General features: G+C 47.5%; 1 protein-coding gene across 2 annotated transcripts in view; it reads left to right on the forward strand.

Annotated features, from left to right (window-relative positions):
• The window catches only part of LOC144144499 (uncharacterized), a 320680-nt gene that overhangs the window by 56519 nt on the left and 245731 nt on the right, over window positions 1-18430 (forward strand). The window contains exon 2 of one of the 2 annotated variants that reach the window (XM_077675968.1): window positions 17064-17213. The exons of the other annotated variant lie outside the window; for it this stretch is intronic. Within the exon in view, the coding sequence (XP_077532094.1) occupies window positions 17064-17213 (150 nt within the window). The remainder of the gene's footprint in view (window positions 1-17063; window positions 17214-18430) is intronic. 2 annotated transcript variants of the gene reach the window in all.

Genomic DNA, 18430 nt, shown 5'->3' on the forward strand with positions numbered 1-18430 from the left:
AGAAAGGTCTTTTGTGGTTGGGATGGAGCTGAGTGAGCTGCCAAATTCTAGGCCTTCCAGATAGTACAAAGTTGCATTTTGCTTTCATGTCTCCTTTAAGCGTGCTCGAGACTGCACTGTATGGCCTTTGTTGCCATTGAAGAAGCCATGCACACAAAGTACGAGTTTGTTTTATTCGAAAGATTCGGTGTTTTATAGCGCTCCCAACCCTTTTAAGAACATCAAGTGCTGCTTTATTCACGGAGAAATAATCAATTTAAGTTAATATTTTTATTCTCCCGCCGAGTTGTGTGTTTCCTGACGTCTGCCATGACGCCACATTAACGGGTCTTCAAGCGAACTTCAAGTGCGCTGTTCATCCTGCAGCGGAGTGCGGCACGGCTGGGCTACAGCGGAGGCGCGCTGTGTTGATGCTATTGCGGAACCTTGTTTACGGTCAGTCTTATGAGGCCACCGTACTGCCCCGCAGCGCTATTCGCCTTTGCTTTGTTTTTGGCGGTACTTGCACCTGACTTGTCTTTGTTGCGGTAGGTAGTAATCGTTTCGTAAAACATGGGGTATACATGTTCGACAAATCGGGTCACGTAAAACAACATTGCTTACGCCAATCGGCCAGTGTCGTGCGAGACAACTCCAAAGCGCCGCACTAAGCATAGTGCGCGCAGTAAAAACAGCAGTGCGCGCTGGTGCTTCTATGTTTACGTGTGCTTTCGTAGCTTCCACCAACGTTACTAGAATTTATTCTAGTAACGTTGGCTTCCACTGCCTTCTCCACCATTCTCACTGCTATAAAATGAATATGCGTTACACTTAAGCGAAAACGCGAAAATTGCTCGTTATGCAAGCTTATGAGCCTTGCCAAACTTACGTTTGCTTTTGCCGGCCTCAGCCAATCACACGGCTATTCATATGACGTCATGTGTTCTAGTGCGGGGAATAAGCTACTGGGTCGCATGCCCATTTCTTTATTTCTAATTACGTAGCTTATCTGAGCGAGGTTTACGTTAAAAGTGGTGTCAGCATGACTCTAACGAGGCAATCTTTCGAATGAACCGAACTTGTGTTTTGTCAGCATGGCCCTTTTAAGGTGCGTTTGAGAACGAATGCTGGCTTATAGCCGCGGGTAATTTAACCCTCGCCCATGTTATAGCTAGCTCGGTGGCTCGCGTTCTGTGCTGCGCCCCGTCGGGGGTGATCGAACCCCCAGTCGGCCGCGGGCTGATTTGCATGCTTGTTAGCTTGCTGGTGTCGCTGGCCCACCTACTCGGAATGTTCGTTTCCGAGTTATTGAAATTATAAAAGAGATGTGCGGTTTTCGACATTTACGCGCCAATTAGACGGAGCAAATGCGAATACAAAAGACGAACCGGGATTGCTGCACAATGAAAAAAGGACTGGTGGAAGAAGACGACGGGGTTTTTGGTTTTTGCTTATCCATTCTGAATGTCAGTGGCAGCCCAGGCTTTTTAAGTGCGAATGCACTTTATAAGCGACCCTGAATTCCGGCGACCGCCGTCCGTCCACATAGCAACAGCTGCGGGTGCGCGCGCTCCTCGTCTTCCTTGGCAACGGGGGGAGATGGGCGCGCGCTGCCTGGCCGCTGACATGGCACATACCCACGTGGGGGATTGGCCAGGAATCTCCTCGTCTTCCTTGGCAACGGGGAGAGATGGGCGCGCGCTGCCTGGCCGCTGACATGGCACATACCCACGTGGGGGATTGGCCAGGAATCGGGCGTGAGAAGGGCTAATGCACCCGCTTAAAGGAGTACTGACACGAAATTTCAAAGCTGAGATCCGCTCTAGCAATCAAGTACAACGACAACACAAATAGGTGTCTGTGAATAAATGCATCTTTCTTTCTTTGTAGTTGTGTGTGTGTGTGTGATCTCTCTTTCGCGAACATTACCGAACCGCGCAAATTCAACTCGTGCATTCGCACTTTCACATTCTTCCCCTCGGGGAAATGCGGGGAAATTTTTCCTTTAAATAGCGTAAATAGGGTAAACACATTTTTCTCTACCGTAGCACATTGTGGTGAAGGTGCGAGGTATCGATCCCTGTACCTTTCTTTTCAAGGTTTTTTTCAAGGTTTATTCAATCAATCAGTCGATTACAGAGTACAGGGAACAGTACATTTGTCACACATGAAAGGGACAAGGTTCGCAAAAAGGCAATTTAATGCCTGACAAAGTTCCGCAACCTGTCCCAGTCAATAAAGCACACAAGGAGCATGTTTGAGACGTAAAAAAAAAAGTTAAAATCATCTGGCTTCACTACTTACTAAAAGTGACACATCCGTACACGTCGATTTTTAAAGTCAACCAAAGTTAAATTCATCTGTCTTCACAACTTACTAAAAGGGACACATCCATACACGTCTATTTTTAAAGTCAGCCTGAGGGATGCGAACTAAAATGAAATTGGCAGAAAAAAGAAGAAAGGAAAAAGAAAAACGAAAAAGAGAAACAGAAGAAAAGAAAAACAAATTTACTGTTGAAGCTTTAGTAGATGTGTGTGTATTGCCTTTTTAAACGAAATTACTGAGCGGCTTTCTTGCACCATGGTTGTAATGGCTGGATGAGCATTCAATAGTTCAGTGATCATAAACGTTAGCTTTTGTGTACCGTAGTTTGTCCGTATTCTCTCACAGCAATATATTATGCGTCTAAAGCTGTATGTATGCTGTCTTTGACAATATGCATTGTGAAATGCGACCCCGTCAGATTTCAGTCGCACCCTCTGTCAGATTTCTCTCGCACCCTCTGTGGTACCGGGGAACTGGGAGCCTATAGCACTCGGCTGTGGTTCTCAAGAACGACACCGAGTATCCGGAAAGCACACTTTTACTATGATTCTCGTTTCACACGTCCCATCTTGGCCAGGACCAGTTCCGCCCTTGTTCAGCCCCGCGCTGTCCGCCATGTTCGGATCTCGCTCATTCTGCGCGCATCATTCTTGTCCCCGGTGCGCGGCGGTGTGCGAGTCTCTCTCTTGGGATGGACCCCAACCACTGTTGACCGGTTATCACACCCCCGCCCCCCTTTCTGAAAAAAAGGTTGAGACACAGTCTTCAAGCTAGCCGAGAGTGAGCCGAGAGCAAGTTGTACAGAATATACTTGGAAGAGCCAAGGTGATGCCATAGTTCACGAAATAGCTGCCTGAAAGCAACTTAGAAGCTTGAGGGTGTCCTCCGCAGATGCAGCCATTGGAAGTAGTCACAGCATCAGGCCAGCACAGGTACCGCCGGAGACGCCTGCGGGTCACTGGCGTTGCTGGAGGAACCCATTAACAGATGATGCCGCGACCGGCATCTTCGGAGCGAAGAGGTATGGCCTCCAACCTGGCCAAAAGAAAGCAGCGCCGAAGGGGAACCGAAAGCGCGACCGAACTTCCCGGCTGAAAGCCCACAGCACGCACGCCGAGGAAGCACAGTGGAGGAAACCAGCGGCGCCGGGGCAAGCTTAAAAGCCACGAAGTCCGCATCCAGGGACGGAGCTCAGGGGGGCACGCAGGGAAAGGATCCGCCGAGCACCCATCGTCAAAACCTCCACTCCCGAAGAGGGCGCAGCCACCGGAGACGCAAGCATGGCTGCGGTACTGAAAAGGGGAAAGAAAAGAGATAGAGAAAAAATTAGGGCCCCCAAACCAAACGGAACGCCAAATTGGACGCCCTCAGATAAAAATAGTACAGCTCGCAGGACCGATCAGAGCGAAAATGCATTGCAGGCAAACCAAGAATTCAGAAGAAAAAAAAAACAATATTGTAAGTGAGTAAGACATATGGAATTGACAGGTGTCGCATGAACGAAATGCCAGCTTGTAATGAGCAGCGTCGAAAAACAACAACAACAAGAACAACAACAACAAACAAACAATGCTCACCCGAGCTTCGGTTGCGTAAAAGATGGCATCTCGCTTACAGAAAACATGTCCTCCCATTTCGGGGCTATAGCGAGGCGGAAAACTGCATGCGTGAAGCGTCACTCAGCGTATGGGTGTGTTGGAGAGCCAGGTCGCCAACGGCAAACTGAACACCTCGAGGGCTCCGGTTGTACTGGTCCGCTTGCTGGAGGCGAGCAACGTCAAGCTGCTCTTGGGCAGCCTGTATAGCGTCGTGCAGGCGCTTGCGACCGGTCATTGTACGGAGCAACAGACCAGAACCCGCGTCTGTTTCTGGAATAAGCGTCTCGTCGAGAGGAAATGGAGTCCCCCGACCGTAATCCTAGTAACCCGTCGTGAACTGAGTTGAACGATTCACCGTGCACGAGTGGCAAAAGCAATCTCTGGCAGCTTACCATCCCAGTCCTTGTATAGCCCCGTTTGAGCAATTAGCATCGCCTTGAAATACTCTCAGTTATGTTTGCCTGAGGGTGACATGTGGTAGGACGCTTGTGTTTTACGCTTTCTGCTAGACAGTTGCCCTCAAACAACTTGCTCGTGAAATACGTGGCGTTATCAGTCATCAGCTGTGCGGGAAAACCAAACCCCGAAAACACTTCCATTAGGCACCTCCACACATTCTAGGTATTGACGGCACGTACGTAGTGGGAAGGGCTCTACCCACGTTGGGAAATGGTCGTACACTACAAACAAATATCAATTACCGCACGGGCTGCGGAGGTAAGGGCACAGGATATCGCGAGCAACGATGATATCGCTAGCAAAGTGTGATATCGCGAACAGCGAGCATAATAGCAATGGCTTGTAAGACTTCAGGTTTGTTCAGGTTTGGTATTTTTAACGACGATGTTCCAGCGATCGCGCGTGACAGTGACTGAGAAGGTTACTGTTCAGCCTCCTCACATTTCGCGCCTTTGCAAAGAATCTGGTTCAGCAGGCAATAAAGGATGAAGCTGCGGTAAAAGGCTATCATGACAAGAAGCGGTGCAAACTTTTAACGTCACGCGGGCCCGGATATTCTGTAATTTCCTTCATTTTTGAATCGTTCGGATGCGGCTCCACATTGTCTACAACAGAGCCGAGCAAGTCAACCTTTCTTGCCACGAGCTACACCTGTCTGGGAATAATAGTGGGACCGGCGCATTTTATGCGGTCAAGCACACCTCTAATATGCACGAAATGTTTTTCAAAAGTACGCGAAAAGACGACTACGTCGTCCAAAGAGGCCATCGCGTACTTATGGCGTGCATCAAGAGCAATGTCCACTAATCTTTGCAATAAGCTCGGTGAGTTCTTTATCCCAACGGAATACGCAAGAACTCGAAAAGACCACGCAAAAGCTATTTTAAGAATGTCATCTGGGTGCATTTCAATTCGTAAAAAGCCGCGTGAGCAGTACAAAGTGGTTAAGCAAGCTCAGGCAAGGAAACCAAAAACTCCACGGCAGGAAAAGGATATGCGTCTCTCACGGTTACGTCGTTGAGATGGCGGTAATCCACGCAAAGACGCACGCTGCCATCCTCTTTTGGGGCAGACACAACCAGAGACGCGTGGGCGCTCTGCAACGGCCGCACGACCCCCGTGTTCAGCATTTCCTCAAGTGCGACGTCCGGTTTCACCTTTTTGGGGATGCTGAGTGGCCGTGGGTTGCAGCTCCAAGGAGGCGCATACCCCGCGCCAATGCGATGCTGGAGGACATTTGTCTGTCTAGAGGGCCCGTCCGTGATCATAGAGCGAACGGTTCCAGCACACTGGCGAAGTGCTCTCGCTCAGAGTCCAATGCAAGGGAACTTTTCCATCAACTGCGCGATTCGCTCAGACAACGTCGATTGCGTTGCCACTGCGGCTGACTTTGGCACGGTACAGATATGGTTTGACGCCTCAAAAGATATCAATTCTGCAGCGTTACCCAATCTACAACCACCTCCCACCAAGTCAAGCTGTAGGGCCTCACGGATAATGAAGCCTGCGCCCAAAATCATGGGCACCTCTAAGCCAGGGCAGCACATAAATCGCGGCGGACACCTTCTGCTCGCGTAATAAGTGTATAAGCGCACAGCACCACGCGCTTGGAAAACAGCACCATTGGTCACTTGTAAACGGGCGCTGCATTTGCGCAACTTCACACCAGGTGTTCGGCAGTGTTCAAAGAGTGTAACACTAATTAGCGACAAACTGCCGCCAGTGTCAACCAATGTGTAAACATCCGTTCCAAACGCGTGAACAGAAACGTGGGGTGCTATGGGCGATTTCCGCGCTTAAACACGGCAACCAGCGGGTAAAAAACACAACTTCTCGCCACCAGTCAATTCTGGGGCCGTCGGCGATGACTTGGTGACCATCAGCAGCTCAGACTGCATTCTCTAAATCCGATGGCTATTGGTATTTTGGCGATTAGCTATCACACGGGGACACTCACGACGGATGTGTCCTGGTAGCATCCGCTAGCTTGATTTCCATCAGGCACGTAGCCTCGCGAACCTCACATCTCAAACAAAAACTGGACGAGAAGGGCCTCCGGAGTTCATTGGATTTCGTTGCCGATTCTAAGAGAGAGACTTGGACACCATCGCGTACCGGAGACAAGAAGGATGCGTGCGGCACGAACGAGCGAGATCAGAACATGGCGGGCACCGTGGGGCTGAGCTGGTGCGGAGCTGGACCTGGCAAGGGTAGGATGTGTGGGACGGTACTCCCAGTACAGGTGTGGGTGTACTTTCTGGGATCCTGGCGTCGTTCTTGGGAACCGCGGCCGGATGCTAGGACCTCTGGTAGCACTCATCATTGGCCGTGGAGTTTCAGCTCGCGCAACCCGGTTGGGGTTTTCCCGCTGCTTACGAGCTGATCATCGTCGCCGCCTTGAAAGCGTGCTCCACAGCAAGCATAATTATGCTGAGGGGAAGATAGCGAAACAAAAGTTACCAACTAGGAAATTATTACGGCGTTGGCTGATAAGCATCACAATAAGTTATTCTAATTTAAGTTCTTATTTGCGATAGTTTATGGTAACTTGTGTGGCAGGGGGCAGAAGCTGCAGTGAAAGCCAACGCTGGAGCAACTTTCCTCTCATCTTCGGACATTTTTTTCTGCGCTAACGCATATTTACAAAAGGACAGTTAAAACTTATAGGTACCGTCTTCTTGGCTTTATATAATCATAATACTTAAGGAAGGTGATTAGCACGTACTAAGGATTCTGTATGGATACTTAAAGGTCAATTTCACGAAAAACGTTTGTTGTGGGCTGGCAGGATGGTGCTCGAAGGCCCGAGTGACGTTATGACTGAACGTGGCGTCACACTAGAAAGACACCATCATGGACGTCGTGACTGGAAAGGGTGTCACTGCCGGTGCCATCACGGAAGCAGCAGCGGCGGAAGAAGAGAGACTGAATCGAGCAGGGAAGGGATGACTCTGTTACCGAACAAAAACGACAGTTCAGAAGGTGCAGCCAACGGGCATTCGAGTAAACGAACGGGGACGACGAGGCTGCGGTAGTTCAGCGCCCGCAAAGCTCCCGCTGGGGCGCAATCCCAAGATACTGCAATCCCTGCCAACTGAGTGGGGACGTCGAAGCTGCAGGGTAGAAGGGCAAAATAAGGGCTTTGAATGGGAATACAAGCAACGCGCTCGGGAGTCATCTTTCGTTCAACAGAATAGAACGCTACGTTTCAAGCTTCTATTTCCCCTCATTCAAACAAGTCGACTGCGCCCAAGATAGGCATCGGTTACCTTTAACGCAAATCGCATTCACACCTCTTTAGAAGCATGGCAAAGGGCCCGTGTCATTTTTATTCTTTCTCTGTGCACTGTTTACCCCAGCGGCTGTTTTTGCAGCCATTCGTGCACCCATAAGACAGCACTCCCCGTATATATATAAGTGTATGAAGAATAAACAAACGCATTGTATTGAAGCTGTCTCCTTTTAGGACAGCCTTCACTGTAAATAGAATTCCGGTTGCACCCTCTGCGGAAACAATATCTTTAAACGAATATAGCAGGCGCAAGAAAGAATATATTCAAACCGGAGCAATATAGCTTTTACGAGGTGGCCTAAATGATGCGAGCCGGCGACAGCCAGCGCAGCTCCCGCAACGCTCGTCCCCGCTAACCCCTCCACGACGGGTCAAAGGATAACGGGGTACCTAGGTTTGCAACTACGCAGCGGAAGAAGGGAATAGGCAACGCCTTCTAGGCAGGATGCCCAGCATGACCCTCTCAAGCCTCCTTTCTCTTTCAGGTGGTTGTCTGTATCGGTCGTTCGTCGTGTCCTTCCTCAATTTCTGTCAGAAAAAAAAAAGAAAAGAAAAGCAGACAGCGGTCATCGGAGGGCGTTACGATGCCACGGCAAGGGAGAGCCTTTAGCATGTGGGAGGCGCTGTCCGAGGGCGCGAGTAGGCTCGGCCGCTCGGCATGTGTTGCCTGGAAACGGCGCGATACTTCCGCCCTCGAAACAAGCTGTCACGCAAAAGCGGCGAGAGCAGCCCAGTCGAAGCTGCGCGCGCAACGCGCGTTCTCGGCGTCGCTGCCACCACGAGGCGCACGCGGACGCAACCGTGCTCGTGTAGCCGCATTTGCCGATCGATTGAATCGCTCAGCGCAGTCAAGAGGATCGCAGCGGCGGGACCCAACCCCTACTCGCAAAGAAGGCCCTATATCTGCGAAGCTTCGACACCTGATCCCTACCTCGTAAAATGAGGCCAAATGCAACCCCGTCTCAGCTGCGCATAGCGATGTTTCTTGCTTTTTAGTTACGCTCGAATCAGCAATGTGATCACCACGGCGCCCGCAAATCAATGACTTTGTACTAAAGCTTTCTTGTCTAGGTGGTGTGGTGGGACAGAAGTGGGCCGACGACAATTATTGCTTGACAAGCGCCTCGGGTAGCCGCTGTTAGCCGTTACTGCTTTGTTGTTTGCAGTCCATTCCTTGTAGCAAACGCAGCTGTTGTAGACCAGCAAACAAACCGGCTAGGCGTGGCTTCTATAGAAATAAAGAACTGGCAAATTGGGGAGATTGTGGCGTCTCCGACATATTTCTAGAAAACCTCTCTATCTAAAAGAAGACCCAGCAGTAGAAAGGAATAAGCACCACCTTTAAAAAAACACAGTGTGGTCCCTCATTTGCAATGACGTCCTGCAGAATATTTAAGAAACTACAGCTTTCTTATTAGGGGGACAGAAGCTTGAAGTTCCTCAGAATTTGGCAACGCAGTCAAGAACATTTGCAATGACGTCCTGCAGAATATTTAAGAAACTACAGCTTTCTTATTAGGGGGACAGAAGCTTGAAGTTCCTCAGAATTTGGCAACGCGGTCAAGAACTTATGTTATCGTTAGTATATGTAGTCTCCAAAAACATGAAGAAACAACAACAACAACAACAAAAAAAAAAAAACAACAGCAACAACAAAAGAATGTTATGGCTTTCGAAGGAGAAACTTTCACATTGCCCAGAAAAACACAGAGAAGCTGTTCGTGTCGCTTTCTCCGAGATCTTTGGTTTCTGCCATCGTTGGCGGCAGAAAAAAAAAAAAAAAAACCAGGCCATTTCCACTAAAGTGAAACCTGGGGATGGGCGATGCATGAAGTGTAAACTGTATTCTTGGCGCCTTATTGTTTTTGCTTGGCTATAAAGTCTCTTGTCTTTGAAGCACGAAGCTCTCAAGCGCCAGGCGTAAACGAGTGTCCCGATTTTTTTTTTTTAGCGCGCGTTACGTTTTAGCGCGAGGCGTAAACGAGTTTACCGGTGCTTTCGTACCATGACTACATGAGATGACGATTACGACAACGACGACGACGACGACGACAGGAGACGCCAACAGCCTTAGCCTCTAATGGAAGTGCTATTCAATCTGTCACTCCTCTTTGCGTTAGTGAATGACACGAAACATCCTTTCTGGAGGGTATACGTTGAGAACGCTCATCTCAAGAGGAGATGAAGAATGAATGAGGGCCGAGACGACCGTACGCATGATTTGTTCACGGAACCGTTGCGATTCAGGGATCAAATTACGGCCAGCTACGTTGGATCACCGTCTGGTACGAAATGGTTAAGCATAATTGTAGTAACAATAAATAATCTTACTGCCATCTTTCAAGAAGGGTACTTTTAGACAGGGCCTGTCAAAGCCAAACAGAACGGCTTGTGGGACTTGGCCAGGCAGCGTCGCTTAGAAAACCGGAAACGGCACAAAACCAGACTGGAACTAACTGGGGTACCATATTTTCGAGTCTGGAAATCTAATAAAATCTCTTGAAAATTACTTTAAAATGTGATTTATGTTACTTGTGAATATTTTTTATATCTGTCAGTTTTTTTTCTCTACACCTGCACGACTATGGAATTGGTCATATTCTTATCGTTGTTCTTATCATATTCTTATCTTATTCTTACTCCTACTTTAGCCATTTTTGTGGCCTGCAGTATTTTATAAATAAATAAATAAATAACAAAAAAAGCAGTTGCGAACTTTGCCTTTTGAATTATTTACTTCTATTCTGTTGCCAGCGTCTGGCCGCGCCCGACTGTCTTATTTTGTGTTCTAAGTGAAGCACGTGTTTACTTCTTCGTTTGCATGCGGCACCGGCAATCTCGGATTGATAAGAAATAAATATTGCTTTACACTGACTTTCCTAGATTGTTCTTCTGTAATCTCAGACGTTCTCGATCTTAATCGATGTTTCCAGCATGGAGAGAACTATACACAAATGCGGGCAGACAAGACGCTTTCGCATTAGATTCGCCGACGTTATTCTGTGCACGTCGCTCCGATGACGGCTTCTTGGCCTCTTGTATTTTCTTTAACTGCTTTACGGAGCACAAGTTCGCTGTAATAAACGTTAATTTCTACAAGAACTTGGCTTTGTTCTTCTGTGCGTGACAATATGCTCATCTCGTAACTAAGGCAGGGAAACGGAGAGGCGAAATACGAACAACCGGGTTACAACAAAACAGAAATAAAGTAGTGGCATTTAGGAGGGGAATCTACAACATGCTCAAAGAAATTTTCACCCTATATATATGGAAGGTGGTGGGTAACACAACAAAACTTCGAACAAGGTAGCAACCACGATTGTTGCCAACGTTTCAGCAAAGAGACTTGCCTTAGTGTTCCCTACCATGTTCCATGCTGTTTGCTCCATATATATATATATATATATATATATATATATATATATATATATATATATATATATATATATATATATATATATATATATACAGTCAAACCCGGCTATAACGAACCCAGATAGAGCGAATTATGCTATTTATCGAACAAAAATAATTCAGTTACGGAAATACATGGGAAATATATTCCTTATAACGAAGTTCACATCGGATATATCGAGCTCTCGGCACCTAGAATGGCCGCCGAAATGCATGATCTCGGAGCGGCGATATAGATGGTGATTGACCGCGACCACGGAGCAAGAGCCGCGACTGAGAATTGCGCCTTGCACGGAGCGACGTGACACCCAATACTCTCCGTAACTGTTTCCGACGCGCGGGATTCGCGACGGAACCCTCCCAGTCAGCGTGTCCGGACCAAGACAGCAGCATCGGTTAACTGTGGGAAGAGCTCGCCAGCGTTCCCGATGATTTCGCGAGTGAAATCCGACCGGCGCTTTCGGCAGTCGATGTGCTCCGCCAATGCTTCTTAGATTTTTGAGGACGCGGACTCGAACTGGTGCAAACAATGTTTCGTGTAGAGAATGCTATGCTAGTTGAAGCCGCCAAAACGAAAGTGAAAACAAAAATCACCGCTTTTTTTTGCAACGTGGACAGTTAAGGCGGAAAGTAGCTTTATAACTGGCAATAAATGGATTATTTTGGTATGGTACTGGCTACTGTACTGTGTTCGTTTCTGCATACGCGGATGGCGGAGTTGGTGAGGGGGGGGGGGGCGTGTTGGGCTATATCGAACTATTGGATATATCGAACTAATCTCGGTGCATATTGCAGTTCGCTATAAACGGGTTTGACTGTATATATATATATATATATATATATATATATATATATATATATATATATATATATATATATATATATATATATATATATATATATATATAGAAATAAGGGTTGGCAGTCGAGAAAACCTCGGAAAGCAAAGGGGAGGATGTGGTAGATCATTGAAACAGATTAAGAATTTGGAAAGAAAGAAAGAAAGTGAAGAAAAAATGCCCGCCAGGTGGGATCCGAACCCACGACCTCCAGAATACCGGTCTGGTGCGATAACCACTACGCTACCGGCGGGGCGATTTTCCCATTCACTTTCTGGGGTATTTATGTTAGGTATGTTTGTTTCCTGTGCTTGGGGGTGGTAGCCAGCGCCATTCGGACTAATCGGGGTGAAGGGGACCTTCTTTTTAACCCCCGGGTCGTGACTCGAGTGTCTACGACATGTCCAGAGTGGTCGACCAGCTTTGAACCCTCTTAAGCTCCCTTTGGCAACAAGACTGCCAGAACCGAGGCCCTCGCTATGCATGTAGCGAATCAGAATAGGAAATGAGGGGCTCGTTGAAAATAACACAGAAATAAGGGTTGGCAGTCGAGAAAACCTCGGAAAGCAAAGGGGAGGATGTGGTAGATCATTGAAACAGATTAAGAATTTGGAAAGAAAGAAAGAAAGTGAAGAAAAAATGCCCGCCAGGTGGGATCCGAACCCACGACCTCCAGAATACCGGTCTGGTGCGATAATCACTACGCTACCGGCGGGGCGATTTTCCCATTCACTTTCTGGGGTATTTATGTTAGGTATGTTTGTTTCCTGTGCTTGGGGGTGGTAGCCAGCGCCATTCGGACTAATCGGGGTGAAGGGGACCTTCTTTTTAACCCCCGGGTCGTGACTCGAGTGTCTACGACATGTCCAGAGTGGTCGACCAGCTTTGAACCCTCTTAAGCTCCCTTTGGCAACAAGACTGCCAGAACCGAGGCCCTCGCTATGCATGTAGCGAATCAGAATAGGAAATGAGGGGCTCGTTGAAAATAACACAGAAATAAGGGTTGGCAGTCGAGAAAACCTCGGAAAGCAAAGGGGAGGATGTGGTAGATCATTGAAACAGATTAAGAATTTGGAAAGAAAGAAAGAAAGTGAAGAAAAAATGCCCGCCAGGTGGGATCCGAACCCACGACCTCCAGAATACCGGTCTGGTGCGATTTCACCAGACCGGTATTCTGGAGGTCGTGGGTTCGGATCCCACCTGGCGGGCATTTTTTCTTCACTTTCTTTCTTTCTTTCCAAATTCTTAATCTGTTTCAATGATCTACCACATCCTCCCCTTTGCTTTCCGAGGTTTTCTCGACTGCCAACCCTTATTTCTGTGTTATTTTCAACGAGCCCCTCATTTCCTATTCTGATTCGCTATATATATATATATATATATAAATGGTACGACCTTACATACCATCAGCTTAGTGCCCATAAACCACTGCATTATCAATGCCCTCCCTATTCGCTGTCGCAACTCAAGGAAAGAAATGCGCGCCAATATTGAAATACTATGGTTTTGGGGGCCGCCCGCAGAATATCCCACTACTGGCTGCGTGCAGGCGATATAAAACATATGGTTTGACCTGTAGAGGCCTCGCTGCGATTATGCAAGCATTGTACATGCACACAAAACGAGCGCTAAATCAACGTAAAGAACATGTTTTAAAGCGAAGCTTTAGCGTTCTCACTGATGGCGCTTGTAACGCAAAAACGCCCTGCAGGAAAGCCAACTTTCTCTGACGATGATCACGATAATGGGTGAAGTGAAAGAGAGGAAAAAAAGAAAAACGCCTCAGTGGCCTGATTCGAACCTGGGTCCCTCGTGCTATGAAACCGGCATCCATTCGATTGCTATATTTTGTCAGTTTTTTTTTCTTTACTGCATGAAAAACTGTACTTATTACAGCCTACAAAAGCTATCAGCCATCCAAGAAGATGCAAATCACTGCAGCTTTTTTTTTAAATTTGACATGGTCGAAGCGGTTTGGAAAACTCAGACAACAACTAAAGAGTCCATCACGAGAACGCTTCGCGTTCAACCATCGTCGTCGTTAGACGGAGGGGTGCATGATTTTTCAATGATTACCTTGCTTAATATTTTACTTTAGAGTATACCTCAATAAAAACGAAATTTTAAGATTCAATTTTTTTAACCTGCTATACTTCGTTGGCAGGGCAATGGTGGCCTGCTTAATGAATTGATAAATAAAACTTTAATTTCGTCCAAAAAGGGGCAAGGGATGGTGGGTTATTGGTAGCGGGCGGTTGCGCAAGATTATGCCTTCCAGCAACCTCCAGCGCTCGTTTCAAGGTCGAAACTTGCATCGACGGGTGGGTGCTGAGCATCTCGCCCTCCAACTGCTCTGATTAGGTAACTGCAGACCACAAGGAGTGGGGTAAACTAAATCTCGTCTTTCGTCTTTACAAAGAGAGCATTAGGGTCGGTAAGTGCCGGGATAAATCAATGGTAATTTTCAGGTGGCTTGCTGCATATTGTTGAGGGGTTTAGGACGGGGATGATATTTGTTTATGTCAAAACGGCAGCGCATAACTATCTGATGGTACGTTTTCATGCCTTCCCTGGCCGATCTGAGGGAGAAGTCCCCCACATCCCGGTTGACAAAAAAGTTCGCGCAATAAAAAAAAATTCACGCATCTCCACGAAATGAATCATGATGAGTGGGCGAAGCTCTGGAGATCGTTCTCAGAGTAAATCACCCGTGAGAGTGCTTACTACGGCTAAAAAGATTTCCAAGCCGATCCAGTCCATTTCAATCCAATCCAATCCAATCCAATCCAATGCTCCTCGCTCATGCGCAGCACGGTTCTCCAGGAGCACTCTCTCTCTCTCTCTCTTTCTCTAACCTTTGTGAACCTTTCATTTTGTTCTTCTTACCCTTTTGTGAACCTTTTGTTCGCAAGTGTTTAGATTTACACGGTGCTGTACCCTGAGCACGGACGTTGGACGCCGGACGACCCTCGGCCTTAAGGTGCTTCGCCAATAAAAGTCATGCACCCTTCCGTCTAACGATGACGATGGTTGAACGCGAAGCTTTCTCGTGATTGATTCTTTGGTTGGCCAATCTCACACTGCGAGGATGTGCTACTCTGGAGGTACGCAGCCCTCTTCCAGAATAGCCACATCAACTCTCGGGTGTGCCCTGCGTAGGCCTAACGTTTGGCTTTAAGGTGTACGGCACGAATTGGTACCTGCTGCTTGGTCTTCGCTTCGAGCATGTCGAAATGGAGCAATCGGATAAACGCCGGCTCCATGACGTGAGGGACCAAGGTTTGATTCCAGCCAGCGGAGGCGTTCTTTCTTTCACTTCGCCCCCGATCAGTCATCCACCACCGACAAAGAAAGCTGTCTTTCCTGCAGGGCGTATTGGCGTAAAACGGCACCAGCGAGAACAATAAAGCTTCTCCTTTTAAAAAGTGTGGAGAGGCAGGCAGGCTATCAGACTGCTGCACTGCGAAACGGCGATTCACACCCTGAAAGCTACTACCTGTCGCATTCTAAAATTCCTGGGTACATGGTGCCTTCATACTGGGATATTAAGACCGCTTACATTACTCTATGTATTCTTTCCTCCCTTCCTATCCCCCCCTACACCAGCAGTCGTTCCGGTGTCTGCACCCTAGGCGAGACAATTTACGCATGTTTGTGGATCTTCCCTTTCCAATGAACAATACATACATACATACATACATACATACATACATACATACATACATACATACATACATACATACATACATACATACATACATACATACATACATACATACATACATACATACATACATACATACATACATACATACATACATTACTCTTGCCGTCACACCAATTCACTTCTGTATAGAGGTGAAGCCGACTCTATAGAGGCTCGTTGCATAAAATAGCGGCTGGAAAGGATGTTTCCACATTAGTAGACAACTGTCAGAATTTTTGTACTCTTCACTGTAGATTGTTATTGGTATAGAAACGTACGTAGAAGTTGCTTTTCCTGTGCGTGAAAGGAAGCTCCATACCGAAGTCGCGTAACTTCGTGGTCTGCACGATTCCCCTGCTGCATATACTTTCATGCTATGCATGGGAGTTCAAAAAAAAAAAAAAACCATGAACGCAAAGTGAACCTTGTTTTATTCAGGGCACAGAACTTTAGGGGCTCGCCTTGTCGTTAGCTCGCTGCAATGCTCGATGTCAAGCGACTGACGGAATCAGGAGGCGCAGCGAGATAACGGACCCAAGTAGAGCCCGGCGTACGGTCGTCAGGGCGTCCCACAGAGGCTTCGAAAGCAATAAAGCTTGGAAGATGGTAGGGAACAGGGTGGCTCAGTGGCTAAGGCGTTGCACTCCTGAGCACGAGGTCGCGGGTTCGATTCCCGGCCGCGGCGGTCGCTTTTCTGATGGAGGCGAAAAGCAAAAACGCCCGTGCGTACGAGATTTCGGCGCACGTTAAAGATGCCCTGGTGGTCAAAATTAATCCGGAGCCCTCCACTATGGCGCGCCTCATCGCCTGCGTTGCGCCGGAGAGTTAAACCCTACAATCAATCAAGGGAACACAACAAAATAAATCTTCCAGCAAGGTAGCAACCGCGATGGTTGCTAACGTTTCAGCAAAGAGACTTGCCTTCGTCAGGGCGGTCAATCGATCAATTCACCGTTATATCGCAATCAAGGTTTAGGCTGCTAATATTGAGTAGGCACACGGTCGAAGGCTTTAAAAAATCAATGAAAATAGCATCAGTATCAAGGGACGAGTGAAGGGATTTGTGAAGGTCAGTCACTAATGAATAAAGCTTGGTTTGTCATGAAAGGTTTTGCAGGAATCCGTGAAGCGGAAGGTTGCTTTGGCTTAGATAGGTCATTATATGGCTCTACAATATGTGCTCGGATAATTTGCTGCAAATAGATGACAAGGATATATAGGTCTATATATCGTATGGTGCGTTTTACCCAAGATTTAAAGAAAGGTTTGATGTGCGCAGCTTTCTATAGTCTCTTGGGACAGACCCAGTTTGTAGCGATTGCTGTAAAATGAGTGCCAATAACTTAGTAGGCTGATCGAGGGCAAGTAATCTAAAGTATCTTATAGTATTTACGCCGTCAGGGCCGGGCTTGTGTATATAGTTGACGGAAGCCTCTCGATTGCAAAAGTGACTCAGGGAACCGGACAGTGTCAGTTTCGAGATGTATCCAGTAAAACTTCAAGGAGCCATCGAGTCGGCCAGCAAGTCGGATCAAGAGTGGGCCATCCAGCAGGTCTTCGCCGCGTCCGAGAGGCCCGGGCTCCGAAAAGGAGCTATGGTCAGTAGGGCTGCGAAAGGCGATGCAACGTTAGGCCGCGTTGAGCTGGAGCCGTAAATGGGTCCTTGACAATAAAGTCTTTTCCAATCCAATCTACAAAAAAAAAAAGTAGTGGCTTAGCTCGGCTATGCCAGGATATACGTAGCCTGAGCTAAGGTTCAGGTTATTCTTAGTTTTCCTGGTTGTCTAGGATTAGCTTGATCACCATGCTTACTGCTGCTTCAATGACAAACACACACACACATGGTACACGAATTATGTGACACATGTATATTAATCAAGCGGCTCCGGCGCAGCGTCACCAATTGCCCCAGAGCTAAGCTGGTTCCACAGGCGCACGCCGGTGTTGCTGCAACGCGCGAGCCATCGGTTCCACACCCGGCCAACTCTCGCATGATAATCAAGTGGACCGGGCCGCCACGTGCGGAACGGAGGTCGGCGAGGACGCTGGGCGCGTGGGGTGTGTGAGACGCCGGGCAGCGAGCAACGTTCTGTGCGCCGTGTGACGTCACTGCTCCTCGCGCATGCGCAGCACGGCTCTCCAGGAGCCAGAGCCACGCGAAACTGCTCAACCTCGACCAGTGTAGCTCACGCTACAAAATAAATACTTTAATAAAACCATTTCTTATACTTTAAGAAGTGACGCACAAAGACTTTGGCTTGTGCTGAACCCTAAGAATAACGGAGCGGTTCAACAGCTAAAAAAAATGATGCGGGTAACACGCTTCCTTTAACCGAATGCTCAAAATCTCTCTGAAACCACTTCTAAAGTAATTTCTCGTATGAACCTCATGTATTAACTCACTGACGGTACCATACAGTCCCATAAGGCACCCGTTGGAGGCTATCTGATTTTGGATCTTTGCCTCACTACTAATATTTTGTAGTTTAACCAATCCTCTGCGGCCTTCGTTCTTGCTGCCTTCCTGTGCGCTCTTTTCTTTTTGTTTAAATATGTTTTTGCTCCTCCCGTAAATTATGGGTCGTTAATAACTTTCTTGATTGTCGTTAGAGAGGTACGCGTGCGCTTTCAATTTCTTTGAGTTTACCGAGAAATACAATCAAGTTTTCGTTCGCATTTTGATTATTGAAGTTGGTTACAAAGTTGCATGCGAAACTATTCATCATGTTACTTATCTTTTTTGTATCGGCGCGTGCAAAGTTCCGAATTAGTCTTGTAATTTCCCTTTGTCCGTGCGTGGCAAACGAAGTGCGCA

This window comes from Haemaphysalis longicornis, unplaced genomic scaffold, assembly GCF_048455015.1.
Source record: "Haemaphysalis longicornis isolate Haplotype H1 unplaced genomic scaffold, Haemaphysalis longicornis Haplotype H1 scaffold_7, whole genome shotgun sequence".
Taxonomy (NCBI): Eukaryota; Metazoa; Arthropoda; class Arachnida; order Ixodida; family Ixodidae; genus Haemaphysalis; species Haemaphysalis longicornis.